We start from the raw sequence: 19,384 nt of genomic DNA, 5'->3' as shown, positions 1-19,384 counted from the left end.
ATTTGTTCATCTGAGGGATAATAAGCATTGCCTTGACTAGGATAATGCCTCCTCAATATTACCTTGTAATTCAATTGACAGTAGGAAAATTATAGAATCTAGTCTCATTAAACATACCGAAGCAGTCAACATGAATTTGAGTAATGGTACATATAAACTGGACAATTTTGTAATTAAGAAGATTTGTAACCAGGTGAGAAGGTTTGGTCAACTTACACTCTGACCTGACTACCGACCGTTGAGGTGCTTTTTAAAGATTAGTAGGGTCGTTACCTAATACCTGACCATTATGGACCTGATCTCACCCTCCTCTGTATATATATATATATACCTTGTTTTGTACTTCTCCTCAGTCTCTACTCACCCCTGAAGATGTGAATTACACGAAAGCGCTTTGGAACTTCGGGTTTTCTTCTTTCCTTGTGGTTATCAGCACACACACACACATATATATATATATATATATATATATATATATATATATATATATATATATATATATATATATATATATATATATATATATATATATACATATACATACATACATATACATACATATATATATATATATATATATATATATATATATATATATATATATATATATATATATATATATATCTATATATATATATATATATAGCGACTATTAATGTCACAAATTCAGAATTCAGAATTCAGCATTTCAGTAGTACTCTACTGTATTAGTAACTATAATATAATAGTTTATCATTTTTTATTTATTAATCATTAATGCTTGTCTTTTAAGAATTGGATTAATCATCTGATCTACAGTATATGATCCATTATGATTTATTTGCATAAGCATACAATTCAGTCTTCTACTGAAATACAGGTACTGTAATTGTATTTTCAGGTTTAAAATATAAATAGATTAATATTCATTGTTTTTATTTAACAGGGAGACTACAGTTTCACAGGTTTAGGAGAAAAGACACAGAGCACTGAATTTAGTAGTGCTCGCTCTGATGGTGAGTACAGTACTTGTGAGTCCTTACTTATGATGAAAGATAAAATGGAACAAATGGAAAATGTAATTTAGTTTTTAGCTGTTTCACATCAGTAATTAATAGTACTTGCTTACAGTGTTGCTCTAAATGTAATAAGTATCTTTTTAAACATTTTCATTTTTAAATTAGGTAATAATTTTTACAGAATATTAGTGTACCTTGTTAATCTATTGCAGAAAAGGCATAATTGTCAGGTTTTTGTATGGTTATTTTTATTTAAATCATAGAAGATATGTTATAATAAGTTTTCATAATTTTTTTTTATTAAAGTTTAATTCATTATTAACTGTATGCAGGAGAATGTACTTAATTGTAGTAATTATATTCATGCATTGTTTGTGAGCTGAGCTGTACCATTATACCTGCTAATATATTGCGTACAGTGCCTGGTTAGATACAGTACAGTGTTTTGGCAGGATTGAGGTACCTTTTTTTTTTTGCATTGCTAACTAACCAGACTGCTTCATTGCCTTGTAGTTGCATTTAACAGCATACACTAGGACCAGTTGAAATATCAGATGACAATGAAGTGATGGAATTTTTGGCTTCTTTTGAACTTTACGTTTTGGGGTAATAGATGTAGCTAATAATAATAATAATAATTCACAGATTTAGATCTTGAAGATAATGTGTGTTAGATTTGACAGGTTGTTCGCTCAATGTGCAGCTAGTAATGCATTATCATTTTTCCCTCTTAATGTGTTTTATTCTTTCTTAGAGGCTTGAAAATAGATATCTTATGTGGTTTAATTTTTCATATCCAGAATTCTTTACTCCCCAAAATTTTGTTCTTCACCTGGAATGTTTCCCACCTAATGCACCACACTGGATTTGTCTCCGTTGCACAGTATCATTAGCAGGATTGGGCACATTGAGCATCATGCGCGTTTATCATGCTCTAAATTTCCGTGACCAAATTCAGAGTACCTAACCAGAAGTTGCATACAGTTATAAACTATTAATTATCAACAGATATTTTCTTTTTTTTTGTGGTTAATAAAAGTATGCTATGCTTAAAGTCCCTCTTCTATAGATATTACAAGCTATTGCTTACCATGTGAACAAAGGCAGTTGTTGAAGTTTAGCAGCCTCTCCCAGAAATTTGGGGTATTTTGATTGCAACCCAGTTTGTTTTCTGCAAAGTGTTTATGTGATTTAATAATAAAGCCTATGACAATCAGCTCTTCAGGTGCAAATCAAGAAGTCATTTGGCAAGTTTGAAGCAGCGTGCACCGAGTAATTCTCTCCCTTCCTCTTTCCGTTTTTTCCTGCCTTCTGGTTGTGAATGTTGGGCACAGGAATGTAATAGAATAAAAATAGTAGGAGCAACATAAACAGGATCTTTTAAGGAGGATCTGTGTATTTGATTGTGGTTTTGGTCTCTCAGTTTCAGCAGGTTCGCTCACAGAAGCCGATAGGAGCGCATTGGTATGTATTAATGGCTTGCTCTGAGGGCCCCCTGTAGATGTGCATAGGCTTGATTAATTTGGATTATGGGATTTTGGGCTTGATTAATACTTTATCAGATTTTGATATGATTATCATTTTCTTGTTTTAAGCTGTTTGCTGAACATTTTTGGAGTATTTATTTCATTGTATGTGGAGGTATGTCTTCTGTTCATAGTAAATAATTTTCAGCCCAGACTTCATTTGTATAGTAAATGATTCTGTTGCTTGTATACAATATACTTTGTCAGATGAGTTCTTTCCAAAATTTGTAACTGCTGAATATGTTGAGACACTGACATCTTTATTATAACTCTTTTATTTTGTTGGGAAAATTGTAGTACAAGTCTCTTATTAGATGCTTCTAAATATCACAATCCTTCTCATCATAAATTGTATTCAGTGATAAACATCTTCAATATTAAACAATACACATATAGCTGAGGGCCTTCTTTGTCAAAGGCTGGTAATTAGTTGTTAGTAATTTGACACTATTTCAAATTACAGTATTATTTAATATTCAAATATACTAGATATCTTATTCGTATTTTCGAACTAATGTTTTTGTGATTCATAATGTTTTTTGTGTTGTGTTGTGAAAACTGATTTTGAATTGGTGTTATTTTTCATAGATACAAATAGGCAAGTGCCTTTAAATAGAAAGGTAATATCTTTCTTCTTACTAGCACCACATACAACATTAAATTTTCATCTGTAAAGAAGATTTATTTTTGAAAACTGTGAGAGCATTATGTGCAGATATTTTGATAAATCTAAGTCAGAAGGCATGATGTATAAACTAGACTAAATACTGTACAGTACTATGTTAGTAAAAGAAATGAAATGAGTGAAAAGTAATTCAAGCCCAAAATCCATTTCATGACAAGTACACCCTTTTAACACTTTATGGAAACAAGTAGGTTTATCATTTCCCGGGACACCGCATGTGTTGTGTACAGTACACTCGTATCATGTACACTAGTTTGGTAGATGTCGTTTTTTGGTATAAAGTCCAGATGTATATGATGTTACAGTCTTGTCTTAGAGCATGTACTGTATTTGCCTATATAGTTCAACATAAAATTACTTCTCATTAAAAGCTTATATACACAATTATGTTACTTTTATAATGACTTTATACCATAATACATGTATGTAATACCTTTTCATACCTGGTAGTAAAGAGAATGCCATATAAAGTTTATGTAAGTGAATGCCATCACATACAGCTTGTAGTAGTACCTGTACTTACAGTTGTATATACTGCTATGTAATTCTCTTGTCTTCTTTCCTGTCACTTCAGTCAAATGAAATATTTTTGTCTCTACTAATGTGCATCTTTATTTCCTCTGCTGACTATTGCTAAAAATAATTAGTAAAGAACAGCATGAAATCTGGATAAAAGACTCATTTTCATCCATACCCTCACATCTGTTATGAAGACAATCTGTCATGCTTTCAATAATAAACTTTTTGTCATAAGATAATGACAATTGGTAATACAGTATTATCTTATAGCTGCAGTTGAACTTTGCAAACATACTCTTGAATAGAATATGGCAACATGTTTTTCATACATTCATTTTACATTTTCTATGATCCTGCATGTATATAGCATCCTTTGGTCAGTGGAAGAACATTATAGATCACTATTGGCTTAATGGATCATGAAATCTGTTTATAACCTGACAATGGACTTTGGAGACTTGTATTGTACCCATTAAGTCTGTGAGTTAACAGGCTTAGCTAACTGCCATATTGATGGCTGACACTTACCAAACATTGATTTTTCCTCTTCACAACTGTTGCTTTTTAAAAGAAGGTGATTTAAAAACAAAGGTCACTATTCAAAAGGAAGCCCTCCTTAGTCATTAGACTTGTTGGATTACCAGTGATGACCCTCATTCCAGATTGTTTCTCCAGTCAATGACAGACATTGACCTGACAGCTCTGCTTGTGTATCTAATAAAGTTGAGTGCACTATTCTATCTAATGAATATTAGGTCTTTAGGGAGTGTAATGGGTGATTCACAGTTCTTGCAGTACTTACTGTATTATGACTTTGTTCACTTAATGTTGAAAGAGTTGTACCGGTGTTGACCATTATTTGATAGATCTACTACTGTATATATGATTGATCAGTTTTACGTTGTTAAAAAATTACTGCTCTGCGATGGCCAAGATCAATTTTATGATGGTAACTACCCAAATGCTTTTCCTGCATTGTCACGGCTGTGAAAGAGTGTTGTGCAACAACTCGCAATATTCCGAGATATTAGGATGCACATTTGGAATGGCATAACACGTGCGACCCACACGGGATGCATGAAAGGATCTGCCCATCCCTGATGACTGCCAGTTTGAGTAGTTGAACGGAGTCATGTTGCTGAGAGGATGGTTTGTATGTGGAAGAAGCTATTCTTGTACATAAAATATATTGTGAGGAATAAATAAAAATAATAATATTAAATAAATTACAGGTATCCCTCAATATACGAACATTCGAGATACAAACATTTTCTGATACAAATTTCCTAAATTACCACCTCATTTTCGTGTTATGTAAGCTTCCCTGCCTATACGAATTTGGGTCCCGGCAAAATTTCAAATTGTGTGCCCCCGGTAGTTAGTTGGGATGGCCTACTAGGCTGAGGTAGGAGTTACGTTATGTTTTGTCTTTTATTCAATCCAGAATGCGACGTCTAGCTTTATACTTAGGTATGTAAATGCCTAGCATTAACTCGCCAGGCCAACAAACCGGCAATTAAAAAATCTAATAATTACTTAAATATGTAATATTAGGAGGACACGTCGCTACCTGGCATTTAATTGCAATTCTCAAAACCCCCTCCCGCACCCTCCATCACAAGCATTGCTACCGCCATCTTCTTGCCTGGCAAATCGGCTGTAAATACGCACAAATTAGGCTCCGTTAATTTGTGTTGTAATAGCTGAAATACTACTCGCCCTCAAGGGAAATAACTGATTTCCCTTTATAAGTTACTTTTGACTACAGGTATTTACAGGATAGTTCTTTGATAACTATAGGACAAGAATATCCAGTTTGTTGTTGGATGGTAAGCATTAGAGAATACCATTTGTTGATTTTAGTTGGGAAATGGACTGGATTTTTCATTACAGTGTAATGATCTGCAAATAATACTTGCTACTCACTGGTTATGTGCTTCACTGATTCTCAGTGAACTACAGTATAGGAAAACCCTTAAGGGGGTTCATTTTTCAATTTAATGAGTTGTAAAACTTAATGAGAACAATAATTTTTTTTATGGAGTTTAGTTGGACTAAAGCTGAGGCTTGTACTGGCATTATAATTTAGTTGGTGATGAATGAGAGAAGGCTGAGCTATGCAGGCTACTGTGACACTTAAGATTAGTTCAGTTTCCAACCATATAATTGGTGACCTTTGCTTCTAAATTTTTTTTTTTTTTTTTTTTTTCTTTTTTTTTTTTAAACACTGGTTTTAAAGGAGACATACCAGTATCACTAATAATTTCATGAGTGGCATTCATCAATGTTTGGTTTAGTCAGTGTACAGTTCTTGAGGCTCCTTGCCCATACTCATTTATAAATGGGATTTCTAGGATCACTCCATAATTTATACCTAAATTATCAAATGACAAACTAAAACTACAGATACTGTACTTGAGTATTTTTCTAATTATTTCTTGAAAGATTTCCACATCTTTGGAAATAAGTTTCCATGAACATAAAGAGTAAATATCAGCAGGATACTTACATGTGGTCGAAAGTTATCTGTAATGGTAGAAATAACCACAGTCTGTGAATTGAAATTTTTTCCACTGTTACCAGTCTGCTTCTTTAAGGATTGACTGCACAGTTAAGTCGCTCATGATGGTAATATAGATACTAATGTGAGTTGGAGTTTTATGTATTACATTTTGACCTGGTAATGCTATATATTTTGGAAGAAAACTGGATTACTACAGTACAGTATATGTGAATGGGTATTAAGTGCCAGAACATGCAAAATTGTTTTATGAACAGATTTGATTGTCAGGATTATTGTGAGGTATCATTAATGTTAATAAATATAAACACTTGCCAGATGTCTGGAGGCTATGTATGTATGTATGACTAAGTACTGGACAGAATTCACAAAAAGTATTTATAGAAATAGTATACCATGGACAAAATAATGTGACTACAGACTTCACAAATAGAGAGAAACTAATTTCTCATATTTACACTCTGTGACACTAAGTAGTCTCTGGGTAAGATTGTCAGAAAAAGTTTTATTGATGTCCGGAATTTGCTGAGTGAGTCTTCTAGTGATGCAGTGCCCAGATAGGTCAGGTCATTTTTCAAACTAATAAATGAAATACTTGAAGTAAGAGTCAAGAGATAATAGAAAATAAATGTTAGTTAATGTTGGTGAATGATGTATGTTGGAAGATATAATTTCAGAAGGTAAAATGTTAAGAAATACTGTACTGTAGACTAAGAAAGAGATTGATGTGTGGATGGATGTAAGGAGTCATTAAAAAAGATGTATGTTCTGTATATTGATGAAGAATATTTTTTTTAAATCACATATAAAGTGTCTCCCACTGACCTGTATCACCTGTTGACATGTGGTCTATGACTTTGATTTTTGTCTGACACAAATTTACAAATGCTTCCATGCTTACCTCATAATTTACACATGAATTTGTATTTAAGTACTGAACTCGTGTACCTGTTCAGAGTTTATATATTATGACTGAATTTTGTGTTGGGATGACTGAAAGTAGACTTTGTAAATAAGAATGTGTATAACATCTGATCCTCATTAAGTGTTTAGGATGAGTGTGTGAATTGAGTTGTATTCAACACAGAAATTAAGACCAGAATCAGACAAATTCTTTTGACCATTGCATGCAGCAGTGAAGTAGATAATAAAGATAAAACCAATTTGTGTGTAGTGTACGTACAGGTATTACACAAATTAAGGCTTGCCATCAAATTGTAAACCGTAATATGTGCAATACATATTCTCCAATATTCACAGCTGGGTTATGTATGAGAATCTTCTCTCAAACACACTGGACCTCCGGAATTGATGTGTTCTTGAAACCGTGGCCGTACAGCAAATTTACGTAAATTGAACCATTTCCCCCCATATACTTCCATGTTAAAAATGGAGATGCGTTCAAATGAAATTTTTTCGGTCAACACAAATAATAAAAATATTTTTAAATGGAAATATAAATTTCTTAACACACACTAATTTTAATTTAGACATTTTATAATTCTACGTACCATAAATAATATTAAGTACATAAAAATACATAAGTTTTAGTAATGGCGCCAAGTTTTTCTCCGTAAAACATCGTATTATATTCAGTATACGTAATTCCTTTACATGCTCGTTTAGGTGAAGTACAGTACAGTACTTGCACTTGAACTTGCTGGCATTTTTGCAGACATCTTGAGGGGAAATGCACTTCAAAGTGTGGAAAAACCTTGAAAGAACTATAGCTAGAAGCGGAGACAGACCGTAACTGACGTGCTCTCAGCTGACGTGCTGACGTTACTGCTAGACCACCAGGACACTAAAAGCAGTCTTAGACTAGAGGTAACTTTCCATGGTCACACACATAAGATCGTGGGTTCGAGTCCTGGCGGGGTGAGGTTGTTGATTATATGTAGAAGTCCACGCGCTTTATGGGCTAATGAAATATGTATGGAACCTCGTGTTTCGAAGCCAGATTTGGTAAAACGTTACTCTGATCACCTAAGAGGCACTGGTAGTCCCCAATTGGAGGTTCACGGCGCCATAATCTCGATGAACAGGCTTTGTGTGAAATATAACAAAGTCTACGACTGCTTTTAGTGTCCCGGTGGTCTAGAGGTAATGTTTCCCGGTCACACACATAAGATCGTGGGTCGAGTCCTGGTGGGGTGAGGAGATATATATATATATATATATATATATATATATATATATATATATATATATATATATATATATATATATATATATATATATATATATATATATATATATATATATATATATATATATATATATATATATATATATATATATATATATATATATATATATATATATATATATATATATATATATATATATATATATATATATATATATATATATATATATATACATATATATATATATATATATATATATATATATATATATATATATATATATATATATATATATATATAAGTTGGTCCTCATATTACATGATTAATGCCGGAGGTCCCAGCGGAAAGTGAGGAGGCAGCTTAAAGTGAACAACATATGGGATTAATTGAAGAAGTCCAGGCGATCCCAAACTTCACTTTGACGACACATAACTATGTTGCAGTAAAATTTTATCTTAACTTTATGATGGTATGAAAAAACAAGTAATATAGAAGTTAGGTTAGGAAAGATAAAGGTTATATAGAGAAAAATGAAGGTTTTATAGAAACTAAAGTTAGGTGAACACTTACAGTATAGAAAGAGAATGGAGTGCGGCATTAGAGGATGGAGGCGGATTCGAGCGAGGGCAGATTACTGGCCTCAGGTGAATCACCATTACTAGGTGAATCATCATCCTGTCACTTGTTGTCAGAGGCCTGACAAATCCTCAAAGTCCTTCACTGTCACTATCACTGGCTTGGGCTGGTGGTGGTTGGGTGAAAAGAAATCTGTGTCTTGCTGGCGGCTGGCGTTGATGTGATACACCTTGATGTGACTCCTGCCTGCACCAGCCGGTTATGGAAGACTTCATAGCGTGCAGTATTTCGCCAGAAAGGAAGGACTTCATCTCTCTGCACACTCCACTGCACCTTAATATCACTATGACTTAAATTGTGTTCTGCGGAGACTTCACGCCTTCTTCTCCTCTTCACTGGCGTGTTCTTCTTCCAACATCTCGTGGCAGTCACTTCAGGATTTCTGATCACCTCCCAGGATGTCGTGGTCGGTAGTCTCGGAAGCCTGGAACTGTAACAGTCTCGCAGCCTTCGGCAAGGTCCACTGCTACTGCAACAGTCTGAACCTCTCATGTAGATTGACTCTCCTCTCTGGTATTCCATGCAACACATGTCTCCACATGCGTGACAATTTAATTGGAAATAGACAGCTGATCCCATGGCTCACCAAGATGTCCAGCTTTCTTGATGTTATCTCTCCAGAATTTTTGAAGAGCTTTTTTGCTGTTCTAACCGTTGTTCCTCATCTTCGCCGCTCTTCGCTATCGGTGGAAGTGTCCTCAGGTCACGCTCTTCCTGGTGTTGGTGTGTCGTTCAGAGCTGGAATTTTTTGTTGAGAATGCAACTACGTACAATCAACTCCTGGTCATAGGCTGATTAAAGACGTGAGTGTTTAGGAAGGAAAGCCACTTTACGCTAGTGACGATCTAACAGTAGGCGAAGTGTCTGTCGTTGTCCTCAACAACAAAATATTAAATGGAGACCTGTTGCTGCAGAATTTCTTTGTACAGAACAAAACAGTCATCAAACACCAGGAAGACAGTGAAACATCACACTGCTTATCAGTGGGCATTTAAACGCAGTCCATGCTCTTGAAGTCCGACTGCGGGCTGTGTGAACCGATATGACTACAGGTACAGGAGGCATTGGCAAACAGGACAGTGATGCGTTCATACCATTTTCGGCCCTAATCTGCTGGCATTCTTCCAATGGAGACTTGGAGGTAGTTTCTCAAAAACCAGATTCGTCATATTAACTACAATCGCCACTGCTATCCTTCCTCCATAATCTCCGTAAAAAGGAGGAAATTCCCGACGCCAGCACGATCAGCACCGCTTCACCACCAATATTTATATTGGTGATTTTGTTCGGATCTTAAACCTCTGTAACCACCGGAAAGGAAGAATTAAAGGGTTTGGGCTCTGTAATTCCATCTTTAGTACCACTGCCATTACAGTTCACGTGCGTAGTCCTTCACAAGCTAGCCGACGCCATGTTCCACGTCGACTGGCGCACCAAAGTACCTCTAGTAATTTTCTGTCTTGAAGCACGGTTGTGAAATACTTGATCATAGAAACACCTGTGAACTGTGATCTTCATGTTCGCTATCTTGTGAATCCTTCTTTATAGTCCGATACATGAATTCGTTCACCATGCTGGCGCCAAATCAACCCTGCCTATTTCCTTTCTCCAACTCTGGATGATGGTATACTTCACCTCGTAAGCAAGGGCATCGTGCCTTCTTTGGTTTAATGCCGCTGGTCCCAGGTAAAAGGTTTTCTCTAGGTGGTGGTCAACGGGAAGCATTTCGGAACAATGGATCACGACGTGCAACAGGTAGCCTTGAGAGGATGAAACTGCCGCACTAGGCCAACGTCTTCTTCCTCCTCCCTCCCCCTCCCCCAGACAGACCGTCATATCTTTAAGCCAATTACAGCAGCAGAAGTGGGGATGCATGGCAATCCACAGGTCTGATCGTCATATGACGTCAGTGATAACATAAGAACACTCGCAACCTTACAGCAACACTTGAGAGAGGAGGCAGAAGCAGGAGGTGGTGGCGTGGGGAAAATCTAAAAATAGCGTCGCGGACACACTCCTGCGTATGCAAGTTACGATGCGAATGTAGAATGTTAGGTTCTGGCAAGGCACGCGTTAGCGGTGAAAGCTGAATCTTGGACAGCGTAATATGAGGACCAACAACATATTTATATATATATACAACATATATATATATATATATATATATATATATATATATATATATATATATATATATATATATATATATATATATATATATATATATATATATATATATATATAACCACAAGGAAAGAAAACATTGTTTTCCCCATGATTATCATACTCTCAATCACCAATCATATATATATATATATATATATATATATATATATATATATATATATATATATATATATATATATATATATATATATATATATATATATATATATATATATATATATATATATATATATATATATATATATATATATATATATATATATATATATATATATATATATACACAGGTAATACCCTGCGCTCATTTAGCTTGGAATTTCACAATATGTGATTGCCTGCAAACTGAACTCACTGCTTCAGAACCTTCCCACGTGTGGCATCGAAGTGTAAACAAACTATTTTGGAATTGCACACACTTCACCTGCCTGCCTGCCTGTTTTAGCTCATAAAATTCATACAAATCACCCGGCCAGAATATAATTTACATTGCTGGAATTCTTACAATATGATAATCATTTTGAATATGGACATCATAGATTTTGCATTAGACATACAAATTTTAGATATAATGTTTACTCTGAGTAAATATGTTATTTTTTGTGCAAAATATATGACATTTGTATTCAAAATATTCCTGGTCTTACAAGGAATCCAGCAATGTCAATTATATTACCCTAACTTTAGTTTGAGGTATTATTTATTACTAAAAAGGAAAATATTCTGGTTTTCCCACACATCTGGTAGGGAGGGTTGGTGGGGTGAGGGGGGAGGGAGGGACCGACCGACCATCTGTTACCGTGTGAAGAATTTTTTTTTTTATTAACTGAAGATATTTGTTTTAGCTCATAAAATTCATACAAATTACCCGGTCAGAATATAATTTACATTGCTGGAATTCTTATAATTTGATGATCATTTTGAATATAAACATCATAGATTTTGCATTAGACATACAAATTTTAGATGTAATGTTTATTCTGAGTAAATATGTTATCTTTTGTGCAAAATATATGACATTTATATTCAAAATATTCCTGGTCTTTCAAGGAAGCCAGCAATGTCAATTATATTATCCTAACTTTAATCTGAGGTATTATTTAATACTAAATGTTAAACTTTAGTTTTTTCACCCAACATCTCTTGAAGGGAGGATTGGTGGGGGGTGGGGGGAGGGTTGGGACAGACCGGTTGGAAGAGGGGGGAGGCAAGGTGGGGTACTTTGATTGACAGATAGTGTCATGAAGAATATTTTTTTTTTTTATTAACTGAAGATATTTGTTTTAGCTCATAAAATTCATACAAATTACCCGGCCAGAATATAATTTTCATTGCTGGAATTCTTACAATTTGGTGATCATTTTGAATGTAAACATCATAGATTTTGCATTAGACATACAAATTATAGATATAATGTTTACTCTGAGTAAATATGTTATCTTTTGTGCAAAATATATGACATTTATATTCAAAATATTCCTGGTCTTACAAGGAATCCAGCAATGTCAATTGTATTATCCTAACTTTAGTTTGAGGTATTATTTATTAAAATTTAGTGGTTTTTCCCCCAAAAATTTCTCAGAGAGGGAAGAGCCAGCAGTGTAGTGTGAGAAGAGGGGGAGGGAGTGGAGTCCATTATTTGAATGGACATTAACTTGGCGACTGTATTTCTCTATTTCTCTTAAGTATTAATTGTGTGCATGTACCATCATAAAATTAAGATGTTATTTTCAAAAAGTGGAGTTTGGGGGTCGGGCCGGTTTCTATTGGAATTAATCCCATATGTTCTGTTGTTCACTTAACGCGGCTGCTCCCGTCCAATTTGGATATTGTCCAAAATGGATGGAAAAGTGTCCAAGGCCGACCCCTTGTCTGAGAATCACGGGGCTTCTAAATAAAAGGGTCCAAGTTGGTGAGGGTTTACTTCACTAACTTATTTAATTATTTTCAACACTCACGATGTTATTAAGTCTACAAACAGCTTTCAGAGTGTCATTCTCCTACAATCACCATATACAGTGGTTTACTTCTTAAATTCATGTGAGGACAAGTGGCCTTGTTACATATTCCACCATGCACACACTCATTCATCTTATCTTCTCTTTTCTTCCATACAATATTTGGGAAATTCAATACAATTGAAAATTAAAATTAATGTATGTACTTTAACTTCATATGCTAATTATTTACCATAGAGTTTTAAAGGCTGCGGAGGTAGCGGTAGCAATTATTGCGTGTGCATAGTATTATTGCTTGGTGTAAAGAAGTGTTTTTTTTTTCTTTTTTCCTCTTTTTTTCTAAAGAATCATGCAGACTTACACAAATGTTCAAGTACAGTATCAGTGTTTGGTAAGCAATACTATTATGGGTACAATTGGTCTGCTGAAGTGTTTGGGAGTTCAGTACCTTGCATGTGCTGCCTCCCTGCTGTGAATATAGGAAAAGTTGTGACTCCACTACACTGTATAGTCATGTTAATCCTTCCATTGTGTAAAGAGCTAACTGTTTATGTCAATGGTCATGTACTGAACAACTGACAACAAGTCCTCCCAACACACAAATATTTCTAGGAAATAAGTAAGTTTCTTGAGCAATATACTTATAGTTTAGTTACAATAAGTTGTAAATATAAAATCCATCCAAATTCTCTACCATTGGTTATTGGTTTTGGTATTTCTAATATAAAAAATTCCTCTCATAATAGCAGCCAAATAAATGAATTGTTAGTCTTAAGTTATTTTCAGTATTAATATTAATGAATAACTGTGAACAGTTTGTATCACTCTTAAATATCCATTGCATTTCCTGGAAATATATTTCTTAATAACGGTCTCTGAGTGATCAGAGGCAGGTGTGCATAGAACCACCAATAAGAGTTGTATTACTGTACTCTTGCAGCTGTGTGCCCAAGAGCTAAAGTAGAAACTGTTATTAGTGGAAATTTATTTGTGTACATCTGCTCACTGGTCAGTTTTGAGAATAATACTTCATGCAAGTTTTTCACAGAACGCCGAGCTGTGTGCGTCAACAACATACAGTAGCGGCCTTCGCGGCTACTCTTCCTACTCTCCCCACCTTCGTCGCTCACTGCCCAACATGCATCACATGTCCTCAGAACCCCCTAAGATTTATCCTGCACATCTCTTATTAGTATCTAATTACCGCCTGCCCAATGATGTGGATCGCTGTCATCTGGAGGTGAGTGAAAGTCACCTTGCAGTGTACTGTACAGTAAAGTAAGAAACGTCCTGAAAGATAGATAAATAATCTAAGAAGCCTAATTTGAGTCACGGAATATTGCCAAATGTCTTATTGTCTGCCAGAAATTTGTTTTAATTGTTTTCATAATGCTGGTTTACTATTAATATTTAAGAGTTACCTTATAATTTGTTACTTTATTTTTCCAGCGTCACCTATCTGACACGGATTTTGAAATGGTGTTCCACATGGCTCGTATGGACTTCTATCGCCTTCCAGAATGGAGGAGAAATGATTTAAAGAGGCGAGCTAAGCTTTTTTAGAAGAATTATTATTATTATTTATATATTTTTTTTCAATTATGTATTGGAAATTTAGTTACCCACTTGGACTATCAGCTTACTTATCAGTATGTAAACAGTAATTTAAAATGTTTAATATTGGATCCTTAACACTGAATTATTAATTGGAATTGAGGGAAATTTTAAGTGTATGGTTGCCAGCAGTGTGTCTGTTAATGGATATCTAAAATTTTACATGTCATCTTTTCTCATAATGTCCATGCAGAGAGCCATTTCATTCCATCCTTACAATCAGTTTTAGGAACTGTAGCTTTTAGCAAACTTAATATATCTGGAAAACTCTCCAGATTAAAGTTGAGAATAATGTAAAAGGTGCTTTGATCAATTCCATATAACATATATTTAGAGCACATATATGTGTAGTGTTTTATAACATTAATAGGGTCTTCAATTAGTTTGAAATTAATAGTAATTTTTGTACACAACTCTTAAGCAAAATTTTGTCCAGGTAGGTTGATAAACTATTATAGATATTTATCAAGATATTTTTTAAGCAATATTTTAAATGTTGATAAATTTTTGGGTGAAGAGATAGGACTGACTGGGTGGGTAATAGTTATGAATGAGGTGATCTATGGTAAACATTTTGCCCACATTATGATGCTTGTTAGTTCTTCAGTTTCACATCTTCTAGTCTCCTTTATTCCAGTAGATGCAGTCCAGAATTTTAGTTGACCCCGAGGGTTTATTTTTTGTTGACGTTTCCTTTTGTTTTATTTCTTTTGTGCATTTATGTTGGGCAGTGATCTTTCATATGTGACATCATCATGGACTTTAACTTTTTAGACAGATTTTACATGTCTTATATTATGTTACTGTGTAAATATAAAAGAGAAACTCATAAAGTTCCTCAAGCCTAACATGCCTGATTTTGTCACATCCATAAATGTCTTGAACTTTACTAAGATCTGCAAAATATACAGTAAATGGGACATGTGCTTGAGTTTCAATCTCATTTGTAAATTACAAGTTGTAACGTGTTTGTAAATAGTGCCTCCTAGAGCTTCACATGTGGTGCGATCAGTGGTTGTGGTCCTTAGATGGGAGTATTTTGAGTCCTGCTAAGGGTATGTTAGGAAGGCTTTGCTAGCTTTTATTATTTTATACAAGGGATTCATATATTATATTACTTTGGGGTAAAGTCTTCCTTCATGATGTTCTGTTAGAGAAGCCTTTCTTTAAGTTGTCAAGGATGTAAAGGTGTCTTTTTTTGTGGTGTTCTGTTAGCAAAGCTTCTCCGACTTATGATAATGGAGAAGTACTGTATATCTATTTTATGCTCCATCACAGCAAAAGAAAGATAATAAGATTGTGTCTTGACATTAATAGTGCTGATCACATCATTTCAGTTAGTGGTGTCTAAGCCACTTGCTGGACTATTATGCCCAAGGTGGGAATCATGTTATTGCAACTGTGTGTTACTGCAGCAGCTAAAACAATGGTCGTCTTGCCTGCCATGCTCTTTTTTGAATGACATATATTTTATATTTTAGCCTTTTATCAAAGTTAGTATCATATTAGTAGTGTTGGTGAGAATGAGTTCCAAGGTTATAAAGATGTACCAGCCAGTGAGTGTTGTGTGATCAGTTTATGCATCTGTGTTCAAACTTATCTTCATTATCCTGTAGTTGAGAGTAGGATAAAAATGGGTAATTGAGGTGTGATTGTGACAAATGAACTTATTTTGTATCCTTTTTGCATTGAAATTTTAAAGTAAATGTGGTACCTTGCTTATTTTTTTTTCACCTATGTATGAAAATTATTTTATAGTGCTTCGTTCCTTTGTCATTATGTTCCATTTTTTTATTGATTTTATAATCATGTTATTTTAATACCTTAACCTTATGAAATCAGTGTATTTATGACATCCAAACATAAGGACCAATGACATTTTTATTTTTCAATAATTCTTTTATTCTGGAAGTTCTTTTTTACTTTGCAAAATTTATCACATAACTACGTCAACTATGAACAGGTCATTCAAAGAAATTGAATTTATATAGACTCACTCTTAGACACTGTTTGCTTTTCTTGCAAAGTTCTTAGCTTTTTAAAATGTAGCTTAAATTATATTATCTGGACTCTTCCTGATATATTGATCTGATTTATATTAGGTCAAGCAGGTCTTCATAAAATATAATTATCTATGTACAGAATGTGTAAATACATATATTGCTTATCTTTAACAGTCATTGTATATATATATATATGTATATATATATATATATATACCATACTATATGTATATATATATATATATACTGTATATATATATATATATATATATATATATATATATATATATATATATATATATATATATATATATATATATATTATATATATATATATATATATATATATATATATATATATATATATAAATATATAAATATATAAATATATAAATATATATATATAAATATATAAACAGTAAAAGTCCAAAAATCCGGATGCCAGAAATCCGGACCACCCGAGAATCCGGACTTTTCAAAAACGATTTTTTTTTTTTAGCGGGCATTTGTGTGCATGTGCGCATGCGTGAGCGCCACAGCTGCACAGCGACAACAAGCGACCACATGGTCGCCACTTTAAATTGGGCAATCAAACTGTGACAACATACCGTATACACTCGTCTATAACCCCCCCTCGTTATCAGTCGTCCCTGATTTTTTGACCAAGAAATCGTTAATTTATGATATTCCTCGTTTATAGTTCCACCCACGTTTTTGAGGGTAATGGAACAACAAAACCACTAAAAACGCTCTACGTCCTATAAACTGAGGCTCGCCGTGCATGAAACACAAGTGCTGAAGGCAAATTGTTTACCATTTATTATTACGACACTTTACACTGAAACCCGGGTAGTTTCAACAAAAATATTGTATATTTCCATTCAAGTATTTATTCAAGTCAATTAGGAGGGAATATTATTGAAATACAACAGTTTTTAAACTAAACCATTCGAAAAGCGATTACGGTAACATCTTTTGAACGAAAGAAAGCGAAAGTCATTGTTTTCGTCATGATTTTATCCCACTTTCCACTGTAATACGTATGTAATTTCAGGAAAAATATTACATTTCCGTGAATGTATTATATCAAGCACAGTATGAATAGAATATCATTGTAATATATCAGAATTTTAACTGAAAACTATTAAAAAAACGAGTAACATCTCAAGAACATCGGAAGCTTAGGTAAAGTCTTTTGTTTTCGTCATGTATTTTATCCTATTTTACATTGAAATACGTCACGTTTCCACAAAACTACTATTTATCTCCGAGAATATATTCATTCAGGCGCAGTTTAGGTAAAATAGACGAGTGATGTAATAGTTTTTTAACTGAAAACGATTCGAAAAACACGTACCCTCTAGCCCTGTTCAAAGAGAGGACTGGGAGAAGCTGTTTGATGCTGCAGACGATGACAAGGAAAATGATTTTGATGGATTTTAATGAAAATATTCAGAAATATGGTATCGTAGTATTTATTCAAGTCAATTAGGATAGAATATTATTGAAATACAATAGTTTTCGAACTGAAAACCATTCGAAAAGCGATTACGGTAACATCTTTTGAACGAAAGAAAGCGAAAGTCATTGTTTTCGTCACGATTTTATCCCACTTTCCACTGTAATACGTACGTTCAGCAAAAATATTACATTTCCGTGAATGCATTATATCAAGCACAGTATGAATAGAATACCATTGTAATATAACAATATTTTGAGTCCTACTCTTTCCATTTACAGAGTACTGTACAAGCCCATAATAATGGCTCCTAAAGTAGATAAACTTCGTTGTGTGAAGAGAAAGAAGAACACATTGAAATTGAGTGACAAACTTGAAATAATTAAGAAACTAGAACGTGGTGTGAGCAATACTGTTCTAATGGAAACATACGACATTGGAAAGTCTACAATTTATGATATATAAAAGGCAAAGAATAAAATTTAGAATTCACAGCTTTTTCATTAAAACTGCTCGTTTTGATAAATGAAGCATGCTATATTTGCAAATGAATAAACTATCAAAATGTACCTGTTCATTTCTTCTTTATTCTTCATTAAATTTGAATTTTAAAAGTACTGCCTGAGAATCCGGAAAATCCGAAAATCCGGACCGACCCAATCCCCAAGCAGTCCGGATTTTTGGACTTCTACTGTGTGTGTGTGTGTGTGTGTATATATATATATATATATATATATATATATATATATATATATATATATATATATATATATATATATATATATATATATATATATATATATATATATATATATATATATATATATATATAATTCTTCAACCTTTAGTTCTCATTTTGTGCATTCAAGAAAGGTAGTAGTATTGTCTTGGCTAGCATAGTAGTCATTGCTGGTGTTTATTTTGTTGAGTGTTATTATAACTACATATTAATTTTCCTTTTCCATCATCAATATACTGTACTGCAACATTTTTTTTTTTTCATATTGTACTGCATCCAGGAAGTACTGTAGTATTATTACATCCTATTTTCTTTTAAAGCTCAGTATAAAAAACATATTACCGAAGAAAATTAATTTGTATAATGTATTTTATTTTAATGTCTCTTCTTAA

At 33.6% G+C, this 19,384-nt stretch overlaps 1 protein-coding gene across 1 annotated transcript in view; it reads left to right on the top strand.

Annotated features, from left to right (window-relative positions):
- LOC121864691 (actin-binding LIM protein 3-like) overlaps nucleotides 1-16,509 on the top strand; it is a 149,822-nt gene extending 133,313 nt beyond the window's left edge. The window contains exons 17-20 of the mRNA XM_042363848.1: nucleotides 926-995; nucleotides 2,422-2,462; nucleotides 14,226-14,417; nucleotides 14,627-16,509. Of these exons, the coding sequence (XP_042219782.1) occupies nucleotides 926-995; nucleotides 2,422-2,462; nucleotides 14,226-14,417; nucleotides 14,627-14,740 (417 nt within the window). The 3' untranslated portion in view covers nucleotides 14,741-16,509. The remainder of the gene's footprint in view (nucleotides 1-925; nucleotides 996-2,421; nucleotides 2,463-14,225; nucleotides 14,418-14,626) is intronic.
- The last annotated feature ends 2,875 nt before the right edge of the window (nucleotides 16,510-19,384 follow it).

The sequence above is a fragment of the Homarus americanus genome, unplaced genomic scaffold (genome assembly GCF_018991925.1).
Source record: "Homarus americanus isolate GMGI-L3 unplaced genomic scaffold, GMGI_Hamer_2.0 scaffold57965, whole genome shotgun sequence".
NCBI classification, from domain to species: domain Eukaryota; kingdom Metazoa; phylum Arthropoda; class Malacostraca; order Decapoda; family Nephropidae; genus Homarus; species Homarus americanus.
The sequence above is the reverse complement of the archived record's forward strand: the minus strand, read 5'-3'. Positions and strand labels throughout refer to the sequence as shown.